The 25,308-nt window shown below is 46.4% G+C and overlaps 1 protein-coding gene across 50 annotated transcripts in view; it reads right to left on the bottom strand.

The window, feature by feature from the left end:
* The window catches only part of PPP6R2 (protein phosphatase 6 regulatory subunit 2), a 113,734-nt gene that overhangs the window by 50,428 nt on the left and 37,998 nt on the right, over window positions 1–25,308 (bottom strand). For 20 of the 50 annotated variants that reach the window (XM_063807531.1, XM_063807527.1, XM_063807532.1 and 17 more), the window contains exon 2: window positions 21,305–21,435. Coding sequence is in view for 1 of the 50 variants with exons in the window: in XM_054675365.2 (XP_054531340.2) it covers window positions 10–59 (50 nt within the window). In the remaining 49 variants the exon portion in view is untranslated. Of the gene's footprint in view, window positions 1–9; window positions 60–1,797; window positions 1,939–4,701; window positions 4,828–6,075; window positions 6,147–21,304; window positions 21,436–25,308 lie in introns of those variants that run through there. The other 30 variants (XM_054675381.2, XM_063807530.1, XM_063807535.1 and 27 more) reach the window with 6 other exon arrangements.

Here is a 25,308-nt window from a genome sequence, read left to right as displayed (position 1 = left end):
TTCTCTCACCTCTGCAGATCCACCCTCAGCAACACTAGACCCAAGTCCTGGAAGTCCATCTGCAGCATGAACACACAAGACTCCCAGAGCTCAGGATGGTGGGGGCCCTCCCCAGTAACCATTCCCATCAGACCTCTCCAGGTTGGGCTCACAAAGTTAGCAGACTTCCCAGCTGCTCAACAGCTCTGAGGCTGCACCCCCAGCTCCAGGACCTGCCTCCCCAGGTTCTCCTCTGGGCTAACCCCCTCCTTTGCCCTCCTTCCCCACACTGTCCCCCACCCACCAGCGTGCTCGACATGCCCCTCAATGCTCTTGCTTGCTCTGTAGTTCTGTTAGGCGAATGCGCCCAGGTGTCTCTCCCATGTGTCAGGGATGCCTTCTGTCCTGAGTGAACACTGAACATCTCCCCTCTGAAAGTCTCACATTTGTGAGCAAACTCAGCAAGTCAAAATCAAGACAGCTGATGCTGCCTGACCCTGCGCTCACTCCTCTGCCTCCCCCAGCCACCCGGCCCATCCGCTCGTCGTCCCCATCTTGCTGAATCACACCCAGGGTTCTCTCTGAAGCAGGCACCTCCTCACACATACACCAACTGGGCACTAGGTCTTGCCACAGGCACCTGAGGAATCACCACTGATCCAGCCCCTCCTCTGCTTCCCAAACATCCCAGCTCTTGCTGTCTTTGTCTGGACAGTCCTTCCTAGTGTCTCACATGTCATTCTGCAGGCCAGGGCTGGTTAGCAACAAAGTTTTCACTATTCTGATAGAAAGTGAAAACATAAAGCCTACATCTTTCACAAAGTTAAAACTTTACTGTGAGATTACAAATCTTTTCAATGTTACATGAAACATTTTAAAAATTATAGTAATAGGAGATGGAATTTATCTTATCTAATTTTTTACTTAGAAAAACAAAAGGCTGACCACAGATGTAAATGCCCAGGTTTGTCTGACTGTAAAGCCGGTGATGCCCTAGGACCCCTGACACGGGAGCCTCCACCGTCCAGCCACACTCCCACAGCCTCTGGCTTTGGCTAATTCAAACTCACTTGATGTCTGCACATCTCATCTCAGCTCCAAAACCTCTCCTGGCCCCAGATACCTACCTGGCTGCTTTCTACAGCATGCCACCAGGTCCTCTGGGCAGCTCCTGGGTCTCCTGGACCCCATCCACACTACAAGGACGCTGCATTTTTCTTCCCATGCAGATGGCACTTTCCTACGTGTACCCTCCTGCACAGGCTCCCCAGCACGCGACAGCTGCAGCTAAGGGTGAGGCCCTGCAGCCTCCGATCTATACACACCACTGGGCGGGCACTGCCCGTGGGCTTAGAGGTGAAGAGCCCAGAGCTGGAGCTCTTGAGGCCCCAAAATGAAGCTGCTTTGACTTTCAGCACAAGGGACTCCATATATACACTGACACTACCTTCAGTTTTGATTTTGGGGTGGGGTTTTTGTTTTTTTTTTTTTTTCTGTAGAGACAGGGATTCACTATGTTGCCCAGGTTGGCCTCGAACTGCTGAGCTCAAGCAATCTGCCCTCCTTGGCCTCCCAAAGTGCTGGGATTACAGGCACTGAGCCACCAAGCCTGGTCTGCAATCAGTTTTCCTTCTAGGTCTTAAGATCTTCCTTATTCTTCTTGTAAGGGGTGTGGATAGATATTTATGAGTGGTAGCGGCAAACTTCAGAGGACCAGAAATAATGATTCCTAAAAGGACTTTCAGGAAAAGATGGCTGCCTCCACACACATATCAGATACTCCTCTCTCTGAAATGCACTACTAGATGTCTCACGTACTTGGATGACACACAATCCAGGGAAAGAAGTGAATCCAACCTTGTCAAGGCTTTTTTTTTGCCAAAATCAGAACTTGCAAGATAGGGCAGTTACAGGTGACTTCTGGACAGTCCTGTTTCTAGCCACAGAGAAGGTGGAAGCCTGGGTGGATTACAAACACCATCGACGAAATAGGATCCTGCTAGAAGAATTTTTCTAGTAGTATAATTTAAAACAACTGGATTAATCCAAAAGACCAAAACTAATAATAAAAATACAAGGAGATAAGCAACAAAAACAGAGGAGACAAAATAAAAAAAAAAAAACAGCAAGATACCAGACATAAATTCAACCATTTCAATAAATGCATTAAGTGCAAATAGTCATTTCAATTAAAGACAAACATTGTCAGACTGGATTTTATTTTTAAAGATGGTGTTTCGCCATGTTGTCCAGGCTGGAGTGCAGTGCCACAATCATAGCTCACTGCAGGCTCAAGCAGTCCTCCCATCTCAGCCTTCCAAGCAGCTAGGAATACAACCAAGAAATACCATGACCAGCTAATGTTTACATTTTTTTTTTTTTTTTTTTTTTTTGAGACGGAGTCTCACTCTGTAGCCCAGGCTGGAGTGCAGTGGCACGATCTTGGCTCACTGCAACCTCCGCCTCCCAGGTTCAAGTGATTCTCCTGCCTCAGTCTCCTGAGTAGCTGGGATTACAGGCATGCACCACCATGCCCAGCTGATTTTTTGTATTTTTAGTAGAGATGGGGTTTCACCATACTGGTCAGGCTGGTCTCGAACTCTTGACCTCGTGATCCGCCCACCTAGGCCCCCCACAGTGCTGGGATTACAGGTGTGAGCCACCGCGCCTGGACTATGTTTAAATTTTTTATAGAGATGGGGTCTCACTATGTTGCCCAGGCTGGTCTTGAACTCTAGGCCTCAAGCGCCTTGGCCTCCCAAAGTGTCGGGATTACAGATGTGAGCCACTGCATCCGGCCTGAATTTCTTTTCTTTTCTTTTTTTTTTTGAGACGGAGTTTTGCTCTCTCACCCAGGCTGGAGTGCAGTGGCACGACCTCGGCTCACTGCAATCTCCGCCTCCTGGGGTCAAGCGATTCTCCTGCCTCACCCTCCTGAGTAGCTGGGATTACAGGCGTGTGCCACCACGCCCAGCTAATTTTTGTATTTTTAGTAGAGATGGGGTTTCACCATGTTGGTCAGGCTGGTCTTGAACTCCTGACCTCGTGATCTGTCTGCCTCAGCCTCCCAAAGTGCTGGGATTACAGGTGTGAACGACCGCGCCTGGCCCTGAATTTCTTTTATTATGTTGACACATATTTAGGATTGTTATGTCTTCTCTTTTTTTTGAGACGGAGTTTCACTCTCATTGCCCAGGATGGAGTGCAATGGTGCAACTTTGGCTCACTGCAACCTCTGCCTCCTGAGTTCAAGCGATTCTCCTGCCTCAGCCTCCCAAAATGCTGGGAATACAGGTGTGAACCACCACGCCTGGCCTGTTACGTCTTCTTGATGATTAATTCTTTGATCATTTTGAAATGTCCTTCATGATCTCTGGCAACATACCTTGTTTTGAAGTCAGCTTTGTCTGATATTAACATAGTACACCAATCTCACCATTCTTGTGATTCATGTTTGGTATGTCCTTTAACATCCTTTGACTTTCATCTACTTGTGCCTTTATATTTAAAATGTTTCTCTTGAAAAACAGCATATGGGCTGGGCGTGGTGGCTCCCGCCTGTAATCCCAGCACTTTGGGAGGATGAAGCGGGTGGATCACCTGAGGTCAGGAGTTTGAGACCAGCCTGACCAACATGGTGAAACCCCATCTCTAATAAAAACACAAAAATTAGCTGGGCGTGGTGGTGGGTGCCTGTAATCCCAGCTACTTGGGAGGCTGAGGCAGGAGAATCGCCTGAACCCGAGAGGCAGAGGTTGTAGTAAGCCGATATCACACCACTGCACTCTGGCCTAGGTGACAGTGAGAGACTCCATCTCAAAAAAGAAGAAAAAAAAAAAAAGAAAAAGAAAAAAGAAAAAAATCTCCGCATAACAAGAACATTTCTATGTTTCTATCAGCTCTCCCCACATTCTAAGAAACACTCAAAAATGATCACATCAGGCTGGGCACTGTGGCTCATGCGTGTAATCCCAGCATTTTGCGGGGCCAAGGCGGGCAGATCACTTGAGGTCAGGAGTTCGAGACCAGCCTGGCCAACCCCATCTCTACTAAAAATACAAAAATTAGCCAGGCATGGTGGTGCACATCTGAAATCCCAGCTACTCAGGAGGCTGAGGCAGGAGAATCACTGGAACCCAGGAAGTGGAGGTTGCAGTGAGCTGAAATCACGCCACTACACTCCAGCCTGGGCGACAGAGCGAGAGCCGAGATCACGCCACTACACTCCAGCCTGGGCGACAGAGCGAGACTCCATCTCAAAAAAAAAAAACAAAAAACAAAAAAAGATCACATCAGAGACATCCTTTAAGAGTTCACTGCAATGGCACTGGTTTAGTTACAGCTAATTTCACTGTAAAAGAAACTGGTATAAACTGACTCCAGGACATTTACTAACATAATATTACATACTTCTTTTTTCCAAGTTTTCTCCTATCTGCACAACTACACCCTATCCTCCAAACAGATGCTAGCATCTTCCTGGTTGGCCCTCACCTACAGGGAAGGCCTTCCATTTCCTTCCCCACATGACCTCAAGGTCAGCACTGGCAGCATCTTCAGAACAAACAAGTGGTCATGGCCTGGCTTGTTGGTTTAAGGAATTTCTGGTTACATCGGAAGTCTCAACAGAGCTTAAGGACTCCTCTCACATCCTGACTCCCATCCTCAGTGGTCCATCTGGGATGTCAAGCACAGTATGACCAACATCTTCTAGATTCTTACCCAAGGCTAAATGAAAGGAACTTGAAGTTCAGCTTCTTTCCTTTTTCAGGATGGCATATCCGTCAGACAGAAGGTAGACTGCAACAGAATGTTGCCCATATGATCATATAGTTCCATGAAAGAGCCCTTTAAAAAACAACATTCTGTGATAGAGACTGTTGCTAAGAGAAAATTAGAATCTGAAATGCCCTATTACCTGTCTGGCCACAAATCGTTTTTTTTTCTTTTCTTTTTTTTTTTTTTTTTTTTTTGAGATGGAGTCTCACTCTGTCCCCACGCTGGAGTGCAGTGGCACAATCTCAGGTCACCGCAACTTCCGCCTCCCGGGTTCAAGCCATTTTCCTGCCTCAGCCTCCCAAGTAGCTGGGACTACAGGTGCCTGCCACCATACCCAGCTAACTTATGTATTTTTATTAAGGACTGGGTTTCACCATATTGGCCAGGCTGGTCTTGAACTCCTGACCTTGTGATCTGCCCACCTCGGCCTCCCAAAATGCTGGGATTATAGGCGTGAGCCACCGTGCCTGGCCCTTTTTTAAAAATTTATGTGTATTTTTGAGACAGGGTCCTGCTCTGTGAGCCAGACTGGAGTGCAGAGACCTGAACACAGCCACTGCGTCTTGAACTCCTGGGCTTAAGCAACCCTCCCACATCAGCCTCCCAAAGTGCTAAAATTACAGGCATGAGCCACCTTGTCCAGGATTTAGGCTTTTTTTTTTTTTTTTTTTTTTTTTTTTGATAGGGTCTTGCTCTGTTGCCAAGGCTGGAGTGTAGTGGTGGGATTTTGGCACACTGTAGTCTCAACCTCCCAGGCTTAAGTGATCCTCCCTCCTCAGCCTCCCAAGTAGCTGGGACTACAGGCACGCGCCACCACACCCAGCTAATTTTTGTACTTTTTTTGTAGAGACAAGGTTTTGCCATGTTACCCAAGCTGACTGTTTTTTTCTTTTTTTAAATCCTAAAAAAATTTTTTATAGAGACCACATCTTGCCATGTTGCCCAGGCTGGTCTTGAACACCTGGGCTCAAGCGAGCCACCTGCCTCAGCCTCCCAAGGTGCTGGGATTACAGCATGAGCCACTGGCGCCCAGCCACTGTTTTGTTCTTTTAAAGATTTATGATCAAAGTCCTAGCTCTGCGGTGTGAGCTGAGGCCACTCACATGATCTCTCATGCCTTGATTTCCTCACCCGTAAAATGCAGCATCAACATCCCCTGTGGGGAGGATTACTAAGTTATTCCACATAAAGGCTCTAGAACAGTTCCCAGCACGTTTCATTCTCAAAGACCCTCAGCGTAAAGAGACGGAAACAGAGATAAAGTCACTGTGCCCACAGAGGGCGTGCGCTGCGGTGGCCCAACCTGTGCCCTCATACCTCTCTTCCCTCTTCCACCTTCAGGACATCACCCTGGCAGCTCAACTCCAACGTGGTGGGAGTATTAACGCCATGGAAATCAGCAAGTGTTACAAACCAGGAGGTTTTTTCCTCCCCAGAAAGCCCGTTGTTAAACATTTACCAACATACCACTGGATAGGCTGAATGCTTGATTTCCATTTGGCGCGGAAAAAAATGGCAACGTGAGCACATGAAGCACAATGACTATTTGTACAACCAAGGAACAAACAAGACTATGTCGATCCTGAGCATAGTCCACCGGGGAAAAAAGACCAGGAAAAAGAGTCTAACTTTAAAAAGGGGGTGGAGTGGGACAAACAAGTTAAGTAAAAATCCAAAATCAGAAGTGAAAAGAGGCACACGGCTCATGCTTGTAATCCCAACAATTCAGGAGGCCGAGGCTGAGGCTGAGGGTCACTTGAGCCCAGAGTTCAAGACAAGCCTGGGCAACACAGCAAGACCCCAGCTCTACAAAAAAAGTTTGAAAAACTAGCTGGGCATGGTGGTGTGGGACTATCATCTCAGCTACTCGGGAGCCTGAGGCAGGGGGATCGCTTGAGCCCAGGAGGTTGAGGCTGCCCTGAGCTATGATCGTACCCCTTCACTCCAGCCTCGGTGATAGAGCAAGACCCTGTCTCAAAAAATAAATAAATGATTTTAATTTAATACATACATAAAGTTCGCAAAGGCTGCTTCTTCCCAAAAACAGTAGTAAGGTACCGCGGAAGAGCAGGACAGATAGGAAGAGAGGGCCTGGATCCACACCCTCCACCTGTGTGACTGCAGGCAGGTGTGGGAGACATTCTACTTGTCCCCAATTTCCAGTTTCCCTTTCTTCAACAGAATAGAGGTCAGCTGGGTACATGGCCACCCTCCTTCAGCCTAACTTTTCCAACCCTCCTTACAGCCAGCTATCATCATGTGACTAAACTCTGGGTAAACGGGTTGCGAGTAGAAGTAACTAACACTGGAACCTCAACCTCTTACTGTTGTGAGTTTCCTTCGTTCTGATTTTACCGCCTGGTGGGAAACCAAAAACCATAAAGACCCTTCTAGATCCACGAGTGGAAGCCACAAGCTGAGGAAGGCCACCTGGCAGACCAGACTGTTAGAGGAGAAAGAAATGTGCTTGCACCTTGCTCAAGCCACTGTTCTTTGGGACCTCCTTGCTGCAGAAGCTCGGTTTGTACCTTACTACAATTTGAGCAAGGTTCTTTACTTCCCTGAGTCTATGGCTTGAATATATAACCACTCCAAAACTCACGTTAAAACTTAAGGCCGGGCGTAGTGGCTCACGCCTGTAATCCCAGCACTTTGGGTGGTCGAGGCAGGTGGATCACCTGAGGTCAGGAGTTTGAGACCAGCCTGGCCAACATGGCAAAACCCCATCTCTATTAAAAATACAAAATTAGCTGGGTATGGTGGCGGGCACCTGTAATCCCAGCTACTTGGAGGCTGAGGCAGGAGAATCGCTTGAACCCAGCAGGCAGAGGTTGCAGTGAGCAGAGATTGCACCACTGCACTCCAGCCTGGGAGACAGAGCAAGACTCCATCTCAAAACAAAACAAAACAAAACAAAAAAACCTTGTCCGGGCGCAGTGGCTCACTCCTGTAATCCCAGTACTTTGGGAGGCTGAGGCAGGCGGATCACCTGAGGTCAGGAGATCGAGACCATCCTGGCTAACACAGTGAAACCCCGTCTCTACTAAAAATACAAAAAATTAGCCTGGCGTGGTGGCGAGCGCCTGTAGTCCCAGCTACTCGGGAGGCTGAGGCAGGAGAATGGCATGAACTGGGGAGGTGGAGCTTGCAGTGAGCCTAGATCGAGTCACTGCACTCCAGCCTGGGAGACAGAGCAAGACTCCATCTCAAAAAAAAAAAAAAAAAAAAAAAAAAAAAAAAAAGCTGGGTGCAGTGGCTCATGCCTGTAATCCCAGCACTTTGGGAGGCCGAGGCAGGTGGATCACCTGAGGTCAGGAGTTCAAGACCAGCCTGGCCAACATGGTGAAACCCTGTCTCTACTAAAAATAAAAATATTAGCCAGGCATAGTGGCAGGTGCCTATAATCCCAGCTACTCAGGAGGCTGAGGCAGGAGAATCGCTTGAACCTGGGAGGCAGAGGTTGCAGTGAGCCGAGATAGCGCCATTGCACTCCAGCCTAGGGGATGAGAGCAAGACTTTGTCTCAAAAAAGGAAAAAAAAAAAAAAAAAAACTTAATCCCTGGCTGGGGGTGGTGGCTCATGCTGTAATCCTGGCATTTTGGGAAGCCAAGGCAGGTGGATCACCTGAGGTCAGGAGTTTGAGACCAGCCTGGCCAACATGGTGAAACTCTGTCTCTACTAAAAATACAAAAATTAGCCGGACGTGATGGCAGTGCATGTCTGTAATCCCAGCTACTCGGGAGGCTGAGGCACAAGAATCGCTTGAACCTGGGAGGCAGAGGCTGCAGTGAGTCTAAATCGCACCATTGCACTCCAGCCTGGGTGACGACGTGAGATTCTGTCTCCAAAACAAAACAAAACGAAACAAAACTTAATCCCAGTGTGGCAGTATTGAAAGGTAGGGCCTTTAAGAGGTAATTGGATCATGAGAGCTCTGCCCTCAAGAATGGATTAATCCATTTGTGAATTAATGAGTTATCATGGGAGTGGAACTGGTGGCTTTATAAAAAGAAGAGGTTAGGTACAGTAGCTCAGGCCTGTGATCCCAGAACTATGGAAGGCTAAAGGCAGGAGGCTCACTTGAGGCCAGGAGTTTGAGACCAGCCTGCTAGACATGGCAAGACCCTGTCTCTATGGAAAACAAAACAAAACAAGATTAGCTGAGCATGGTGCTGTGCGCCTATAGTCCCTGCTACTCAGGAGGCTGAGGTGGGGGGATCGCTTGAGCCCAGGAGGTTGAAGCTGCAGTGAGCCATGATTGTGCCCCTGCACTTCCAGCTTAGGCAACAGAGTGACACCCCATCTCTTAAAAAAAAAAACAAAAAAAAAAAGGAAGAAAGACCTGAGCTAGTACATTACTCAGCTCCCTTGCCACGTGATGTCCCACGCCACCTTGGGCCACCACAGTGTCCCCAGCAGCAAGAAGGCCCCCACCAGATATGCCTCTCAACCTTGAACTTCTCAGCCTCCATAACCATATGAAATAAATTTCTTTTCTTTTCTTTTTTTGAGACGGAGTCTCGCTCTGTCGCCCAGACTGGAGTGCAGTGGCGCGATCTTGGCTCACTGCAACCTCCACCTCCCAAGTTCAAGCGATTCTCCTGCCTCAGCCTCCTGAGTAGCTGGGACTACAGGCGCCCGCCACGACGCCCGGCTAATTTTTTGTATTTTTAGTAGAGACGGGGTTTCACTGTGTTAGCCAGGATGGTCTCGGTCTACTGACCTCGTGATCTGCCCACCTCAGCCTCCCAGACTGGTGGGATTACAGGCGTGAGCCACTAAAATTTCTTTTCTTTATAAATTACCCAGTTTCAGGTATTCTAAACAGCAGAAAACAGATTAAGACACTGAGCTTCATATAAAATAATATTTTCTTCAAAAGGCCACAGGAGTTATGTAATGCACCTGGCATATTATAAGTGCCCAACAAATCATACTTGAATTTACTAAATGAATGAAAGAAGGGATGTGATGTCACTAACACACATGAGCTCAAAGGTGTTCATCCTTCTTTTTTTTTTTTTTTTTTGAGATGGAGTCTCGCTCAGCCGCCCAGGCTGGAGTGCAGTGGTGTGATCTCGGCTCACCGCAACCACCATCTCCCGGGTTGAAGCGATTCTCCCGTCTCAGCCTCCCAAGTAGCTTGGATTACAGGCATCCACCATCATGCCTGGCTAATTTTTGTATTTTAGTAGAAACAGGATTTCACCATGTTGGCCAGGCTGGTCTTGAACTCCTGACCTCAGGTGATCCGCCCACCTCAGCCTCCCAAAGTGCTGCAATTACAGTCATGAGCCACTGCGCCTGGCCTCATCCTTTTCCTTTTTAAGTTAATTTTTTAGCACCCACCCTCTCATTTCCCAGTGGCAGAAAGATAACAGCCCCATATGGCTGCTTGTCTTAAGCACAGCAAGAAAGAAGGAAGCTGAGGAGGCTAATTCCTATGTATTCTCCATCATAAACAAGAAGGCCCAAGGAACCCACTGAAAGCAAAGAGACAGGGAACAAGACATACTTGGGGGCCAAGGCTTAATGCTACCTGGCGTTCCTTCCTGGCCACCGCCTACCAAAAGAGAAGCAATCTCTCTACTATGGTAAGGTGCTATTCTCTGGTTTAGAATTCTGTATTTGGGAAAACGCGGGCAACCCTAAAAACAAAAATTAAAAACTGAAAAATACAGTCAATTCTTTACCCAAACAGCAGAATAAGACTTCCAAAAGGACTCGAGATGAAAACACTTTCTTAATGAGACCAGGACCACAGGAAAAACCAGGACACTTGGGCAAACCAGGGCTGATGGGCACCCTACCAATATAAAAACACCAGCATCTTAAAACAAGATCTTTGACACATGGAATGAATTGGAATTCTTCAATCACACCTTGAGTATTCATGGACCCCTTCATTTTCATATAATTTCTAAATCAGGCCGGGTGCGCTGGCTTATGCCTGTAATCCCAGAACTTTGGGAGGCCAAGGCAGACAGATCACATGAGGTCAGGAGTTTGAGACCACCCTGGCCAATATGGTAAAACCCCATTTCTACTAAAAACAGAAAAATTAGCCAGGTGTGATGGCACATCCCTGTAATCCCAGCTACTCGGGAGACTGAGGCAGGAGAATCGCTTGAGTCTGGGAGGCAGAGGTTGCAGTGAGCTGAGACTGTGCCATTGCACTCCAGCCTGGGTGACAGAGTGAGACCCTATCTCAAAAAAAAAAAAAAAAAAAAAAAAAAAAAATTCGCTTGTCAATTTCACCCTTTTCCCACACCCTCACTGACAATCTCGGGTTTTTTATTGGGATTGCACTCAATTTCTCGATCAGTTGGAGAAGAACTGGTATAACAGTAAGTTTTCCAATCCAAAGCCAGGGTACATCTGCCCATTTATTCAAGTCTTTAATTGCTTTCAAAATTGTATAGTGCTCTCCATAAAGGTTTTACACATCTTTTATTTTATTCCCAGGTATTTTTTATTTATAATTCTACTTTTTAACTTCAGTGTGTTTGTTGGTGGTACACGGTAATTTATTTTTGTTTGAATTTTTTTTTTTTTTTTTGGAGACGGATTTTCACCCTTTTGCCTAGCCCAGGCCTGGGATTACAGGCGTGAGCCACCATGCCTGGCTTAGTTTTTGTATTTTTAGTAGAGACGGGGTTTCACCATGTTAGTCAGGCTGGTCTCGAACTCCTGACCTCGTGATCCGCCCGCCTTAGCCTCCCAAAGTGCTGGGATTACAGGCATGAGCCACGGTGCCCTGTTTGACTTTTTTATCCAGACAATTGCTAAAAGATTACTGACTTTAAAGCTGTTTGGGTAAAGAATTGACTGTATTATAGCTTTGGATCATTTTGGATTTTCTACATACATAATAGTATCACCAACGAATAATAGATTGTTTCTTCCTTTTAGATTCTTTTATCTTTTTATCCTTTTTCTGATTTATTGGGCTAAGACTTCCATCACTATTCTCAAGTGGTAAAAGCATGCACCCTGTCTTCTTTCCATTTTCACAGGTTAAGTTTTCAATATATATTATCATTTAGTTAATGGTTGCTAAAAAAATTGTTGCAGCTTTTCCTTACAAGAATAAAGGAAGGTCCACTACTTTCTCTTCACTAATTTGGAAATTGTACAGTTTCTATTCCTTTTTTTTCTTTTTCTTTTTTTTTTTGAGACGGAGTCTCACTCTGTCACCCGGGCTGGAGGGCAGTGGCGCGATCTCGGCTCACTGCAACCTCCACCTCCCGGGTTCACGCCATTCTCCTGCCTCAGCCTCCTGAGTAGCTGGGACTACGGGAGCCCGCCGCCACACCCGGCTAATTTTTTGTATTTTTAGTAGAGACGGGGTTTCACCGTGGTCTTAATCTCCTGATCTCGTGATTTGCCTGCCTCGGCCTCCCAAAGTGCTGGGATTACAGGCGTGAGCCACTGTGCCTGGCCAGTTTCTATTCCTACAATAATTCCTTAGCACTTGTAAACTGCACTTATTAAAATCTACAGTTAATCCCTATCCTAGTTTGCTGTAATTTGGATATGGTTTCTTTGGCCCCACCAAGCCTGATGTTAAACTGGGATGCCTCATGCTGAGGTGAGTCCGTGTGGTGCTGAGGTGGGGCCCGTGTGATGCTGAGGTGAGTCCGTGTGGTGCTGAGGTGAGTCCCGTGTGATGCTGAGGTGAGTCCCGTGTGATGCTGAGGTGAGTCCCGTGTGATGCTGAGGTGAGTCCGTGTGATGCTGAGGTGGGGCCCGTGTGATGCTGAGGTGAGTCCCATGTGATGCTGAGGTGAGTCCGTGTGATGCTGAGGTGAGTCCGTGTGATGCTGAGGTGAGTCCGTGTGATGCTGAGGTGGGGCCCGTGTGATGCTGAGGTGAGTCCGTGTGATGCTGAGGTGGGGCCCATGTGGTGCTGAGGTGAGGCCCGTGTGATGCTGAGGTGGGGCCCGTGTGATGCTGAGGTGAGTCCGTGTGATGCTGAGGTGAGTCCCGTGTGGTGCCCCATGCTGAGGTGGAGCCTGGTAGGAGGTGTTCAGGTTGTCGGGGAAGATCCCTCGTAAATGGTTTGGTGTCATTCTTGAGGGAGTAACTGAGTTCTCGTTTTTTTTTTTTTTTTTGAGACAAAGTTTCATTCCTGTCACCCAGGCTGGAGTGCAATGGCGTGATCTTGGCTCACTGCAACATCCACCTCCCAGGTTCAAGTGATTCTCCTGCCTCGCCCAGCTAATTTTTTTTTTTTTTTTTTTTTTTTTGAGATGGAGTCTCGCTCTGTCGCCCATGCTGGAGTGCAGTGGCGCAATCTCGGCTCACTGCAAGCTCCGCCTCCTGGGTTCAGGCCATTCTCCTGCCTCAGCCTCCCGAATAGCTGGGACTATAGGTGCCTGCCACCACGCCCGGCTAATTTTTTGTATTTTTAGTAGTGAAGGGGTTTCACTGTGTTAGCCAGGATGGTCTCGATCTCCTGACCTCGTGATCCACCCGCCTCGGCCTCCCAAAGTGCTGGGATTACAGGCGTGAGCCACCGCACCCGGCCAGTTCTCACTCTTAGTTCCCAAGAGAACTGGTTGTTGAAAAAGCCTGGCACCCAGGCACAGTGGCTCACACCTGTAATCCCAGCACTTTGGGAGGCAAAAGTGGTTGGATCACGAGGTCAGGAGTTCGAGATCAGCCCGGCCAACGTAGTGAAACCCCGTCTCTACTAAAAATACAAAAATTAGCTGCGTGTGGTGGCGGGCACCTGTAATCCCAGCTACTCGAGAGGCTGAAGCAGGAGAATCACTTGAATCTGGGAGGTAGAGGTTGCAGTGAGCCGAGACTGCACCACTGCACTCCAGCCTGGGTGGCAGAGAGACTCTATCTCAAAAAAAAAAACATCAGGCGTGGTGGCTCACGCCTGTAACCCAGCACTTTGGGAGGCTGAGGCGGGTGGATCACGAAGTCAGGAGATCGAGACCATCCTGGCTAACACGGTAAAACCCCATCTCTACTAAAAATACCAAAAAAAAAAGAAAAAGAAAAAGACTGGCACCTTCTCTTTCTCTCTCGTCCTCTCTATCACCACGGGGTCTCTACAAGCTAGCTTCCCTTTGGCTCCCCTTGAACTTTTGCCATGAGCGGAAGCAGCCTGAAACTCTTACCAGAACCAGAACTGTGTCAAACCTCTTTTCCTTATAAATTACCCACCCTCTGGTATTCCCTTATAGCAACACAAATGGACTAAGACACAGCTACTACAAAGACTGGAATGTTTTAACTTCATTTACTCTCCTTCATGACTTATTTGTTACTATTTTCATGTATTATGAAATTCTACCTTGATTTTACCCCATAGATATTATTATATTACTAAACAATTAGTGGGGTTTTTTTGGAGGGGACAGGGTTTCGGTCTGCCACCCAGGCTGGAGTATGGTGGTGTGATCACGGCAATGTCAACTTCCAAGGCTCACGTGATCCTCCCATCTCAGCCTTTATCTGGGACTACAGGAATGTGCCACCATGCCCAGCTAATTTTTTTATTATTTGTAGAGACAAGGTCTCCCTATGTGGCCCAGGCTGGTCTCAAACTCCTGGGCGCAAGTGACCCTCCCAAAGTGCTGGAATTACAGGCAGGAGCCACTGCACCCCGCCAATGCTAATTTGAATTTGCTCACATATTTGCTTTGCATTCTTTTTTGAATCTCAGTTCTTCCATTTAGGATGACTGTTTTCTGCCTAAAGTCCATTCTATCTTTTATTTTACTTTGATACAGGGTCTCACTCTGTCACCCAGGCTAGAGTGCAGTGGTGTGATCTTAACTTACTACAGCCTCCACCTCCAGGCTCAAGTGATACTCCCACCTCAGCCTCCCAAGTAGCTGGAACTACAGGCATGCACCACCGCTCCCGGGTAATTTTTTTATTTTTTTGTAGAGACGGGGTTTCACCACATCACCCAGGCTGGTCTCAAGCTTCTGGACTCAAGCAATCCACCCTTCTTAGCCTCCCAAAGTGCTGGGATTACAGGCATGAATCACTGTGCCTGGCCCCTATTCTTGAGAATTATATTTAGTAAAGGACTGTGTCTTAGCCTGTTTCTGCTGCTATAACAAAATATCTTAGACTGGGTAATTTATAAACAACAGAAAATTATTTCTCACACCTCTGGGAGATGGGAAATCCAAAACCAAGGCAGCAGCAGATTCAGTGTGTGATGAGGACCTAATTTTCACAGATGGTGCCTCCACTGTGTCCTCACATGGCAAAAGGGACTAACAGACTCCCTCAAGCCCTTCTACAAGGCACTAATCCCATTCATGAGAGTGGAGCCCTCATGGCCTCATCATATTCTAGGCCTCACCTTTTTTTTTTTTTTTTTTTTTTAATTGGGACAGGGTTTAACTCTGTTGCTCAGGCAGGAGTGCAGCAGTGCAATCATGGCTCACTGCAGTCTCAATCTCCTGGGCTCGAGTGATCCTCCTGCCTCAGCCACCCAAGTAGGTGGGTCTACAGGCATGCCCCACCAGGCCCAGCTAATTTTTTTTTTTTTTTTGTAGAGATGGGGTTTCACCATGTTGCTCAGGCTGGTAAGCCCCACCTCTTAAAACTATTGCATTGGGGATTAAGTTTCAATATGAATTCTGGAGGGACATAAACATTCAACTACAGTAGATAATTTTTTTTTTTTCAGAGAGAGTTTTGCTCTTGTTGCCCAGGCTGGAGTGCAATGGCGCCATCTCAGCTCACCACAACCTCCACCTCCCAGGTTCAAGCAGTTCTCCTGCCTCAGCCTCCCAAGTAGCTGGGATTACAGGCATGCACCACCATGTCTGGCTAATTTTGTATTTTTAGTAGAGATGGGGTTTCTCCACGCTGGTCAGGCTGGTCTCGAACTCCCCACCTCAGGTGATCCACCCGCCTCGGCCTCCCAAAGTGCTGGGATTACAGGGTGACCCCCCACACCCAGCCTACAGCAGATAATTTTTTTGAAAGATAATTTTTCCTGATATAAAGTTAGAAGTCAGGAATTGTTTTACTTTCAGCACAATGAAAATATTACTCCACTGGCTTCTGGTTTCCATTGCGGCACTTAAGAAGTCAGCCATCATTCTTACTGCTGCTCAGATAAAGTTGATCTGTGTTTTTCGTTTATTTTAAGAACCCTCTTTGGTGCTTTGTAGTTTTACTCTCCTTTGGCTAGCTATAAATTTTATTTTTATTTATCCTGCTTACCATTCATTTGTCTTCTCAAATCTGTAGACTTCTTTTATTTTGAGATGGAGTCTTGCTCTGTCGCCCAGGCTGGAGCGCTCAAGCTCAGCTCACTGCAACCTCCGCCTTCTGGGATCAAGCAATTCTCCTACCTCAGCCTCGTGAGTAGCTGGGATTACAGGTGCGCGCCACCACGCTGAGCTACTTTTTGTGTTTTTAGTAGAGACAGGGTTTCACCATGCTGGCCAGGCTGGTCTGGAACTCTTGACCTTGTGATCCTCCCGCCTCAGCCTCCCAAAGTACTGGGATTACAGGCGTCAGCCACCGCGCCTGGCCTAAATCTGTAGACTTCTTTCACCAATTCTGAGAAATTTTAGTCTTTATCTTTTCTAATCATACATCTGCCTCATTCTCTCTTTTCTCTTTACAGAACATTAAGTAAACATCCATTAGACATTTGCCCTCGATGTCCCATGTTCTGGCCTATGTTTCCCATCATTTTCTCTGTGCTTCATTCTGGGTAATTCCTTCTGACCTGTTTTCTGGTTCACTGATTTTCACTTCACTGTATATATTTTGTTATTAAACCTGTACACACTGAATTATTATTTATTATTATTATTGAGAGAGGGTCTTGTTCTGTCACCCAGGCTGGAGTGCACTTGCACAATAATGGCTTGACCTCCTGGGCTCGAGTGATCTTCCCACCTCAGCCTCCCAAGTAGCTGGGACTACAGGTGTGCGCCACCACACCTGGCTAATTTTAAAAATTCTTTGTAGAGACAGGTTTTCACCATGTTGCCCAGGCTGGTCTTGAACTTCTGGGCTCAAGTGATCTCCCTACCTCTACCTCCCAAAGTACTGGGATTACAAGCATGAGCCACCTCACCTGGCCTGAATTTGTGATACTGAATATTTTATTCTTTATTTCTAGAAGTTCTATATGGTCCTTTTTCAAATATTCTAGATCACCTTTTACTGTTTCTTACAAATATTTTTATGTTGTTAAATATTTATTTCTTTTTATTTTTTATTTTTTTGAGACGGAGTCTCGCTCTGTTGCCCAGGCTGGAGGGCAGTGGTGTGATCTTGGCTCACTGCAAGCTCCGCCTCCTGGGTTCACGCCATTCTCCTGTCTCAGCCTCCCAAGTAGCTGGGACTACAGGAGCCTGCCACCGCGCCCGGCTAATTTTTTGTATTTTTAGTAGAGACGGGGTTTCACCATGGTCTCCATCTCCTGACCTTGTGATCTGCCCGCCTCGGCCTCCCAAACGGCTGGGATTACAGGCGTGAGCCACTGCACCCAGCCAAATATTTATTTCTTTAAAAATAAGCAGCACACTCAGCCAGCATGCTGGATCACCCCTGTAATTCCAGTACTTTAGGAGGCCGAGGTGGGCAGATCGCTTAAAGCCAGGAATTCAAGACCAGCCTGGGCAACACGGCAAAAACCTGTTTTTACAAAAAATACAAAGAATTAGCCAGGTGTGGTGGTGTGTGCCTGTAGTCCCAGCCACTCAGAAGGCTGAGACAGAAGGATCACTTGAGCCCAGGAGGCGGAAGTTGCAGTGAGCCAAGATCACGCCACTGTACTCCAACTCCAGCCTAGGTGACAGAGTAAGACCTTCTCACACACATACATAAAGTACACTTTTTTAATAGTCTGTTTCTAACATTTCCAATACCTGAAGTCTTTGAGGAAGTGTTTCTACTGGTTTTCCTGTTTTCATTTTCTGGGGGTTTTTTTGAGACAAGGTTTCACTTTGTCACCCAGGCTGGAGTGCAGTGGTGCAATCATAGCTCACAGCAGCCTCAAACTCATGGACTCAAGCCATCCTCCTGCCTCAGCCTCCCAATATGCTGGGGTTACAGGCATGAACCACCACACCTGAACTGTACTGGTTTTAACTCAGGGTTGCTTATTTGCTTGTGTGCTTAGTCATTTTTGTCTGTGTACTATTAATCACTGTCCTTAAAAAATATCTGCAAGCGGATCACCTGAGGTCAGGAGTTCAAGACCAGCCTGGCCAACACAGTGAAACCCCGTCCTTACTAAAAATACAAAAATTAGCCGGACACACGCCTATAGTCCCAGCTACTTGCAAGGCTGAGGTAGGAGAATCGCTTCAACCTGGGAGGCAGAGGTTGCAGTGAACCGAGATTGTGCTACTGCACTCCAGCCTGGGATACAAAGCAAGACTCCATCTCAAAAAAAAAAAAAAAAAAAAAAAAAATCTGCAGGGATTCTTTGTATCTTAGGATGAAGGTAACTTCTTCCAGAGAGGTTTTATCTTTGTTCCTGTCAGATGACAAGCTAGAAACACCTTGAATTAAATTCATGCCCGATTTCCCTGAACTACCAGGCAATGTAACTGGGCTAAAAATCCTCACAAAGGCCAATACAGAGCTACAATTCTCAGAAACAGGTTTTTTTCCCTTTTCATCTTTTTGTGCTACATTTAGTAAAAAGACAACCAGATGGGGGCAAGGAACGGTGTGAGGCACATGTGCCTCTAGTCTGCCCTCACACCTTGAGGATAGAGCCCTTCAGAGTTCCATCGGTGTGGGGAGGGTCTCCTTTAGGCTATTTACCTTGACAGGAATCGAGCTTAACTACTGTTCTTTTCACAAGTCCTCTAAACTCAAAGCCCCACTTTGTCCACATGAGCAAATGCCCTCAGGACAAAAGCAGACCCCATTCTATGGTGTTTAAATTACCTTTCCGCGTTATTTTCAGTTAGATTTTGATCCAAAAGTTTCCTGCTTTTTTGTCAGTTCTTTTATTTATGTTTTTTCATCTAACAATTGTGGCTGTTTTTCTGGGGTGGAGGGTGGGGGAGTAGAAGGTAGTCTAAATAACCTAGCCTAACATTCTCAGAAACATAAAACCTTGCCATTTTTCTTGCAAAATTTATTTGATAACACGATTCTATAATAAAACATACATGCTCTCGTCGCTTTGAGGAATTATTCTACTCTCTACTGGCTTCCATTCATGCTGCTGAGACATCTGTTGTCAACCTAGCTAATGTTCCATTTTAGGTAATCTATCTTTTAACTTTACCTTAACACCTTCTTTTTGTCTTTGGTGCTATACGATTTCAGTGTATGGGTGTGGGTTTGTTTTTTTCTTTTTTTTTTTTTTTTTTTGAGACAGAGTCTCGCTCTCGCCCAGGCTGGAGCGCAGTAGCGTGATCTTGGCTCACTGCAACATCCATCTCCCACGTTCAAGCAATTCTCCTGCCTCAGCCTCCTGAGTAGCTGGGAATACAGGCGCGCACCACCACGCCCGGCTAATTTTTGTATTTTTAGTAGACACGGGGTTTCACTGTGTTAGCAAAGATGGTCTCAATCTCCTGACCTTATGATCCGCCCACCTTGGCCTCCCAAAGTGCTGGGATTACAGGCATGAACTACTGCGCCTGGCTGGGTTTGTTTTTTTCTAAAAATATTGATTGGGACATATTGTGATTCCTAAACCTATGGATTTAGGTCTTTTATTAGTTTCTGAAAGTTCAAAGCTATTAATACTTCGAATAATACATCTCTTCAATATTCCCGATTTTTTCATTCTAGAATTCCAGCTACATATTTACTACCATCACTGATCTCTCAGGGCTGCACTTTGGATAATGTCTTTCACTATGTTTCACTTTACCATTCCATCTGCATCTGTGTTTAATCTGTTTAATCCATATGTTGAATTTTGGTGGGTTTCTTTTTTTTGAGACAGGGTCTGGCTCTGTCACCCAGGCTGGAGGGCAGCGGCACTATCTTGTCTCGCTGCAACCTCCACCTTTCAGACTCAAGCCATCCATCCGCCCAGCCGGGTCATCTTAAATTTTTAACGCATCAAAGTGCTCACAGAAATTATATTTGGCCAAGCGTGGTAACTCACACCTATAATCTCGGCACTTTGGGAGGCCAAGGCAGGAGGATCACTTCGGCCCAGGAGTTCAAGACCAGTCTGGACAACACAGTGAGACCCCATCTCTAAAAAAATTGTTTTTAAATTAGCCATGGTGGGCTGTGTGCGGTGGCTCACGCCTATAACAATCCCAGTACTTTGGGAGGCTGAGGCGGGTGGATTGCTTGAGGTCAGGAATTCAAGACCAGCCTGACCAACGTGGTGAAACCCCGTCACTACTAAAAATACAAAAATTAGCCGGGCATGGTGGCTGGCGCCTGTAATCCCAGCTATTCGGGAGGCTGACGCAGGAAATTCGCTTGAACCCAGGAGGCGGAGGTTGCAGTGAGTCAAGGTCGTGCCATTGCACTCCAGCATGGGCAACAGAGCAAGACTCCGTCTCACAAAAAAATAAACATAAAAATATATAAATAAATAAATTAGCCGTAGTGGTGCATTCCTATAGTCCCAGCTACTGAGGAGACTTAAGTGAGAGGATCCTTTCAGCCTAGGTGTACATGGTTGTGGTGAGCTATGATCACACCACTGCACTCCAGCCTGGGTGACAAAGTGAGACCTTGTCTCGAAAAAAAATAAAGAATAAAGAAATTAGGCTGGGCGCGGTGGCTCACGCCTGTAATCCCAGCACTTTGGGAGGCCGAGGCGGGTGGATCACGAGGTCAGGAGATCGAGACCACCCTGGCCAATATGGTGAAACCCCGTCTCTACTACAAATACAAAAATTAGCCAGGTGTGGTGGTACGCGCCTGTAGTCCCAGCTACTTGGGAGGCTGAGGAAGAAGAATCGCTTGATCCCGGGAGGCGGAGGTTGCAGTGAGCCGAGATCACACCACTGCACTCCAGCCTGGGCAACAGAGCAAGACTCCGTCTCAAAAAAAAAAAAAAAAAAAAGAATTAAACTTGGGCTTGGAAAGACCAAGCAACTTGCTCAAAAACATGCAGAGCATCTCAAAACCAGACACAGGAGGATCAAAAACCACCACAAGACAACAGACCATGAGCACATCTGTTTTTTTTTTTTTTTTTTTTTTTTGAAACAGAGTCTTGCTCTGTCGCCCAGACTGGAGTACAGTGACACGATCTCGGCTCACTGCAACCTCCACCTCCTGGGTTCAAGCGATTCTCCTGCCTCAGCCTCCTGAGTAGCTGGGATTACAGGTACACACCACTACGCCCAGCTAATTTTTGTATTTTCAGTAGAGACGGGTTTCATCATGTTGGTCAGGCTGGTCTCAAACTCCTGATCTCATGATCCACCCACCTCAGCCTCCCAAAGTGCTGAGATTACAGGTGTGAGCCACAGTGCCCAGCCAGCATATCTTCTAAACTACGTTTTTCGCTGTGACCCATCTTTGAACTTCCACCTATACAGAACTTTTATATAAATTACACAATAAAACAGAATCAAATTGAAAAAGAAACTTATCTTACCTTCTGTGGAAATCTCTTGTTTAAATCATGTATTCAGGCAAAAGAGAAAAACATTTGTGGTTTTTTTCTTGGAGTATATGCAGCTTTAAGAAAATTTTTTTCATTCAGTGGAAGATTTATAATCTCTTTACCTGAAAAATAAGAGGAAAAATCTTACTTTAAGTTCTTCCTCGGTAAAGTTAACTTATCAAAATGGCAGACAACAGGAAAAGGAGGCAGGGTGCGGTGGCTCACACCTGTAACCCCCACAGTATGGGAGGCCAAGGCGGCAGATCACTTGAGTCCAAGAGATTAAGACTAGCTTGGGTGACATGGAAAAACCTCATTTCTACCAAAAAATACAAAAATTAGCCGGGTGTGGTGGCGCATGCCTGTAGTCCCAGCTACTCGGGAGGCTGAGGCGGGATCACTGGAGCCTGGGAGCCAGAGGTTGCAGTGAGCTGAGATCATGCCACTGCACTCCAGCCTGGGTGACCAGAGACTGACCCCATCTCAAAAAGAAACAATAATTACAAAATTTTAAAAATAAAGCAATGGAACAGCATTTATTATCTGTCCCTTAAATATAAAATTTGTCTTGATTTCATAATTCAACTAGCAAACATGACAGTTAAAATGATATTTTAAGATAGTTTTCTTTTTTTTTTTTTTTAAAGAGATGGGGTCTCACTATGCTGCCCAGGGTGGAGAGCAGTAGCTATTCACAGCTCCAGTCCCACTACTAACCAGCATGGGAGTTTCTGATGTGCTCCATTTCCAACCTGAGCTGGTTCACGCCTCCTTAGGCAACCTGGCAGTCTTCCTTTTCTGGGAGGTCACCATACTGATGCCGAACTTAGTGCAGACACCCAGTTCACACAGCACATTACAGCCCTCAAGTGATCCTCCTGCCGCAGCCTGCTGAGTAGCAGGAATTACAAGCACAAACCACTGTGCCTGGCTATATTACGACTTTAAAATTCCATTTTATAATTATCCTAGTCCCAGGAGAAATAATATATTTAATAATTTGTGGGATGGGTGGAGTATTATGTTTAATTGGCGTTGTCAGGTATGAAGTCCTTCAGAAAATAAAATTTGTTTCAAAAAAGGTCTGATGTTTAGCTCTTGAACCCACTGTCACTTAAATTTCCAATAATGATTAAAAATATTTTTAAATTAGGATTGCCAATACCCTGACCTCTACAAAGGGTTTCTTAGAAATAGGTCCTACATTTGTGGCTGGGGGCAGTGGCTCACGCCTATAATCCCAACACTTTGGGAGGCCGAGGCGGGTGGATCATGAGGTCAGGAGTTCAAGATTAGCCTGGCCAACATGGTGAAACCCCGTCTCTACTAAAAATACAAAAACTAGCGAGGCGCAATGGCAGGCGCCTGTAATCCCAGCTACTCGGGAGGCTGAGGCGGGAGAATCACTTGAACCCGGGAGGCAGAGTTTGCAGTGAGCCGAGATCACGCCACTGAACTCCAGCCTGGGCAACAGAGTGAGACTCCGTCTCAAAAAAATGAAAAGAAAAAAAGAAATAGGTCCTACATTTAAACTTTTTTCTTTAAAACATAGCGTGGCCAGGCGTGGTGGCTCACGCCTGTAATCCCAGCACTTTGGGAGGCCAAGGCGGGTGGATCACGAGGTTAGGCATTCGAGACCAGCCTGGCCAACATAGTGAAACCCCATCTCTACTAAAAATACAAAAAATTAGCTGGGCGTGGTGGCAGGAGCCTGTAATCCCATCTCCTCGGGAGGCTGAGGCAGGAGAATTGCTTGAACCTGGGAGGCAGAGGTTGCAGTGAGCCGAGATCGCGCCATTGCACTCCAGCCCTGGCAACAGTGCAAGACTCCATCTCAAAAACAAACAAACAAGACGTGGCACATAGTTCTGTGCACTGTTAGTATTTGGAAAGCATCTTGAGAGATCAATGGAAAGCTAAAACATTCTAAATTTAACATGAATACACTTACTTTTGATTCAGAAAATAAAATCAGATCTTTCAAAATAAAAAAAAAGTGTCGATCACGGTCGAAGTTAGGTGATGGGTACATAGATGTTAATTATGTTTTCTCTACTTTTGCATATTTTTACATTTTATATACAAATCAAACAAAAGGTGGGACGTGGTGGCTCACATCTGTAATCCCAGCACTTTGGGAAGCCAAGGTAGGAGGATCACTTAAGTGCTGGAGTTTAAGACCAGCCTGAGCAACACAGCGAGACCTTGCCTCTACTTAAAAAAAAAAAAAAAAAAAATTACTTAGCTGGGTGTGGTGGCACACACCTGTGGTCCCAGCTACTTGGGAGGCTGAGTGGGAGGACTGCTTGAGCACAGGAGTTCAAGGCTGCAGTGAAAGGTCAGGCGCGGTGGCTCACACCTGTAATCCCAGCACTTTGGGAGGCCGAGGTGGGTGATCACTTGAGGTCAGGAGTTCAAGACCAGCCTGGCCAACATGGTGAAACCCTGCCTCTACTAAAAACACAAAAAATTAGCCGGGCGTACACCTCTAATCCCAGATACTCAGGAGGCTGAGGCAAGAGAATTGCTTGAACCCTGGAGGCAGAGGTTGCAGTGAGCCACTCCAGCCTGGGCGACAGAGTGAGACTCTGTCTCAAAAAATAAAATAAAATAAAAGGCTGCAGTGAGCCACGATCACACTACTGTACTGCAGCTTGGGTAACAGAGTGAGACCCCCATCTCTAAAAAAATAAAAAATAAAAATCAAACAAAAAAGATACTCAAAGTGGTGCCAGTAGCCCAGGGATAAGTCAGTGTTACCACCTTCTAAAACAGGTAATACTTTTTATACCTAACACTTCATGATTAAAATTATTAAGCTAAATAACTCAAAATAGGCTTTTCAGCCCACTTTTCTAAAACTTTATACAGTTTTCAAAATAAAGAAATGTGTTTTTTTTTTTTTTTTAGATGGAATTTCACTCTTGTTGCCCAGGCTGGAGTGCAATGGCGTGATCTCGGCTCACCACAACCTCCGCCTCCTAGGTGGAAGCGATTCTCCTGCCTCAGCCTCCCAAGTAGCTGGGATTGCAGGCACGCACCACCACACCCAGCTAATTTTGTATTTTTAGTAGAGACAGGGTTTCTCCATGTTGGTCAGGCTGGTCGCGAACTCCCAACCTCAGTTGATCCGCCCACCTCGGCCTCCCAAAGTGCTGGGATTACAGGCGTGAGCCACCGCACCCGGCCAAGAAATGTTTTTGATCTTGGGCCTGTTTATTCTAATCTTGAGTCAATGATTTTGTAGCATGCATCTTCTTAACAAATTCTACTCAGTGTGAGCTGGAGGAAGAATGGGTGTGTGTCCCTAAACAGCACCAGCATTAGCCAGGTGCGGTGGTGCACGCCTGCAGTCCCAGCTACTCAGGATTGAAGTGGGAGGATCCCTTCGGCCTAAGTGTGCACGGTTGTGGTGAGCTATGATCACACCACTGCACTCCAGCCTGGGTGACAAAATGAGACCTTGTATTGTGGGCGGCAAGCTACCCAGGTGCCAAGGCAAGAGACTGAGGGCACGAGCTGTTCCAGTATAATAAATAAAATATATAAAGTAAGAATAGTTATACTAGAAATAGATTATAGATATATGTGAATATTATTAATCATTAGTTTGTAGCATTACTCTTTATTCCAATATTATAATAATCTTTGTTCTACAATTATAACCTAGGAAAAACCAGGCCATACAGAGATAGGAGCTGAAGGGACATGGTGAGAAGTGACCAGAAGACAAGAGTGTGAGCCTTCTGTCACGCCCAGACAGGGCCACTAGAGGGCTCCTTGGTCTAGTGGTAGCGCCAGTGCCTGAGAAGGCACCCGTTACTTAGCAGACTGGGAAAGGGAGTCTGTCTCCCTTTCCTGGGCGAGCTACAGAAGACTCTGCTCCACCACCTCCTGTGGAAGGCCTGACATCAGTCAGGCCCGCCCGCAGCCATCTGGAGGCCTAAACGTCTCCGTGATGCTGTGCTTCAGCGGTCACGCTCCTGGTCCACTTT

This window comes from Pan troglodytes, chromosome 23 (genome assembly GCF_028858775.2).
Source record: "Pan troglodytes isolate AG18354 chromosome 23, NHGRI_mPanTro3-v2.0_pri, whole genome shotgun sequence".
NCBI classification, from domain to species: Eukaryota; Metazoa; Chordata; class Mammalia; order Primates; family Hominidae; genus Pan; species Pan troglodytes.
This window is presented reverse-complemented; position numbering and strand designations above follow the sequence as displayed.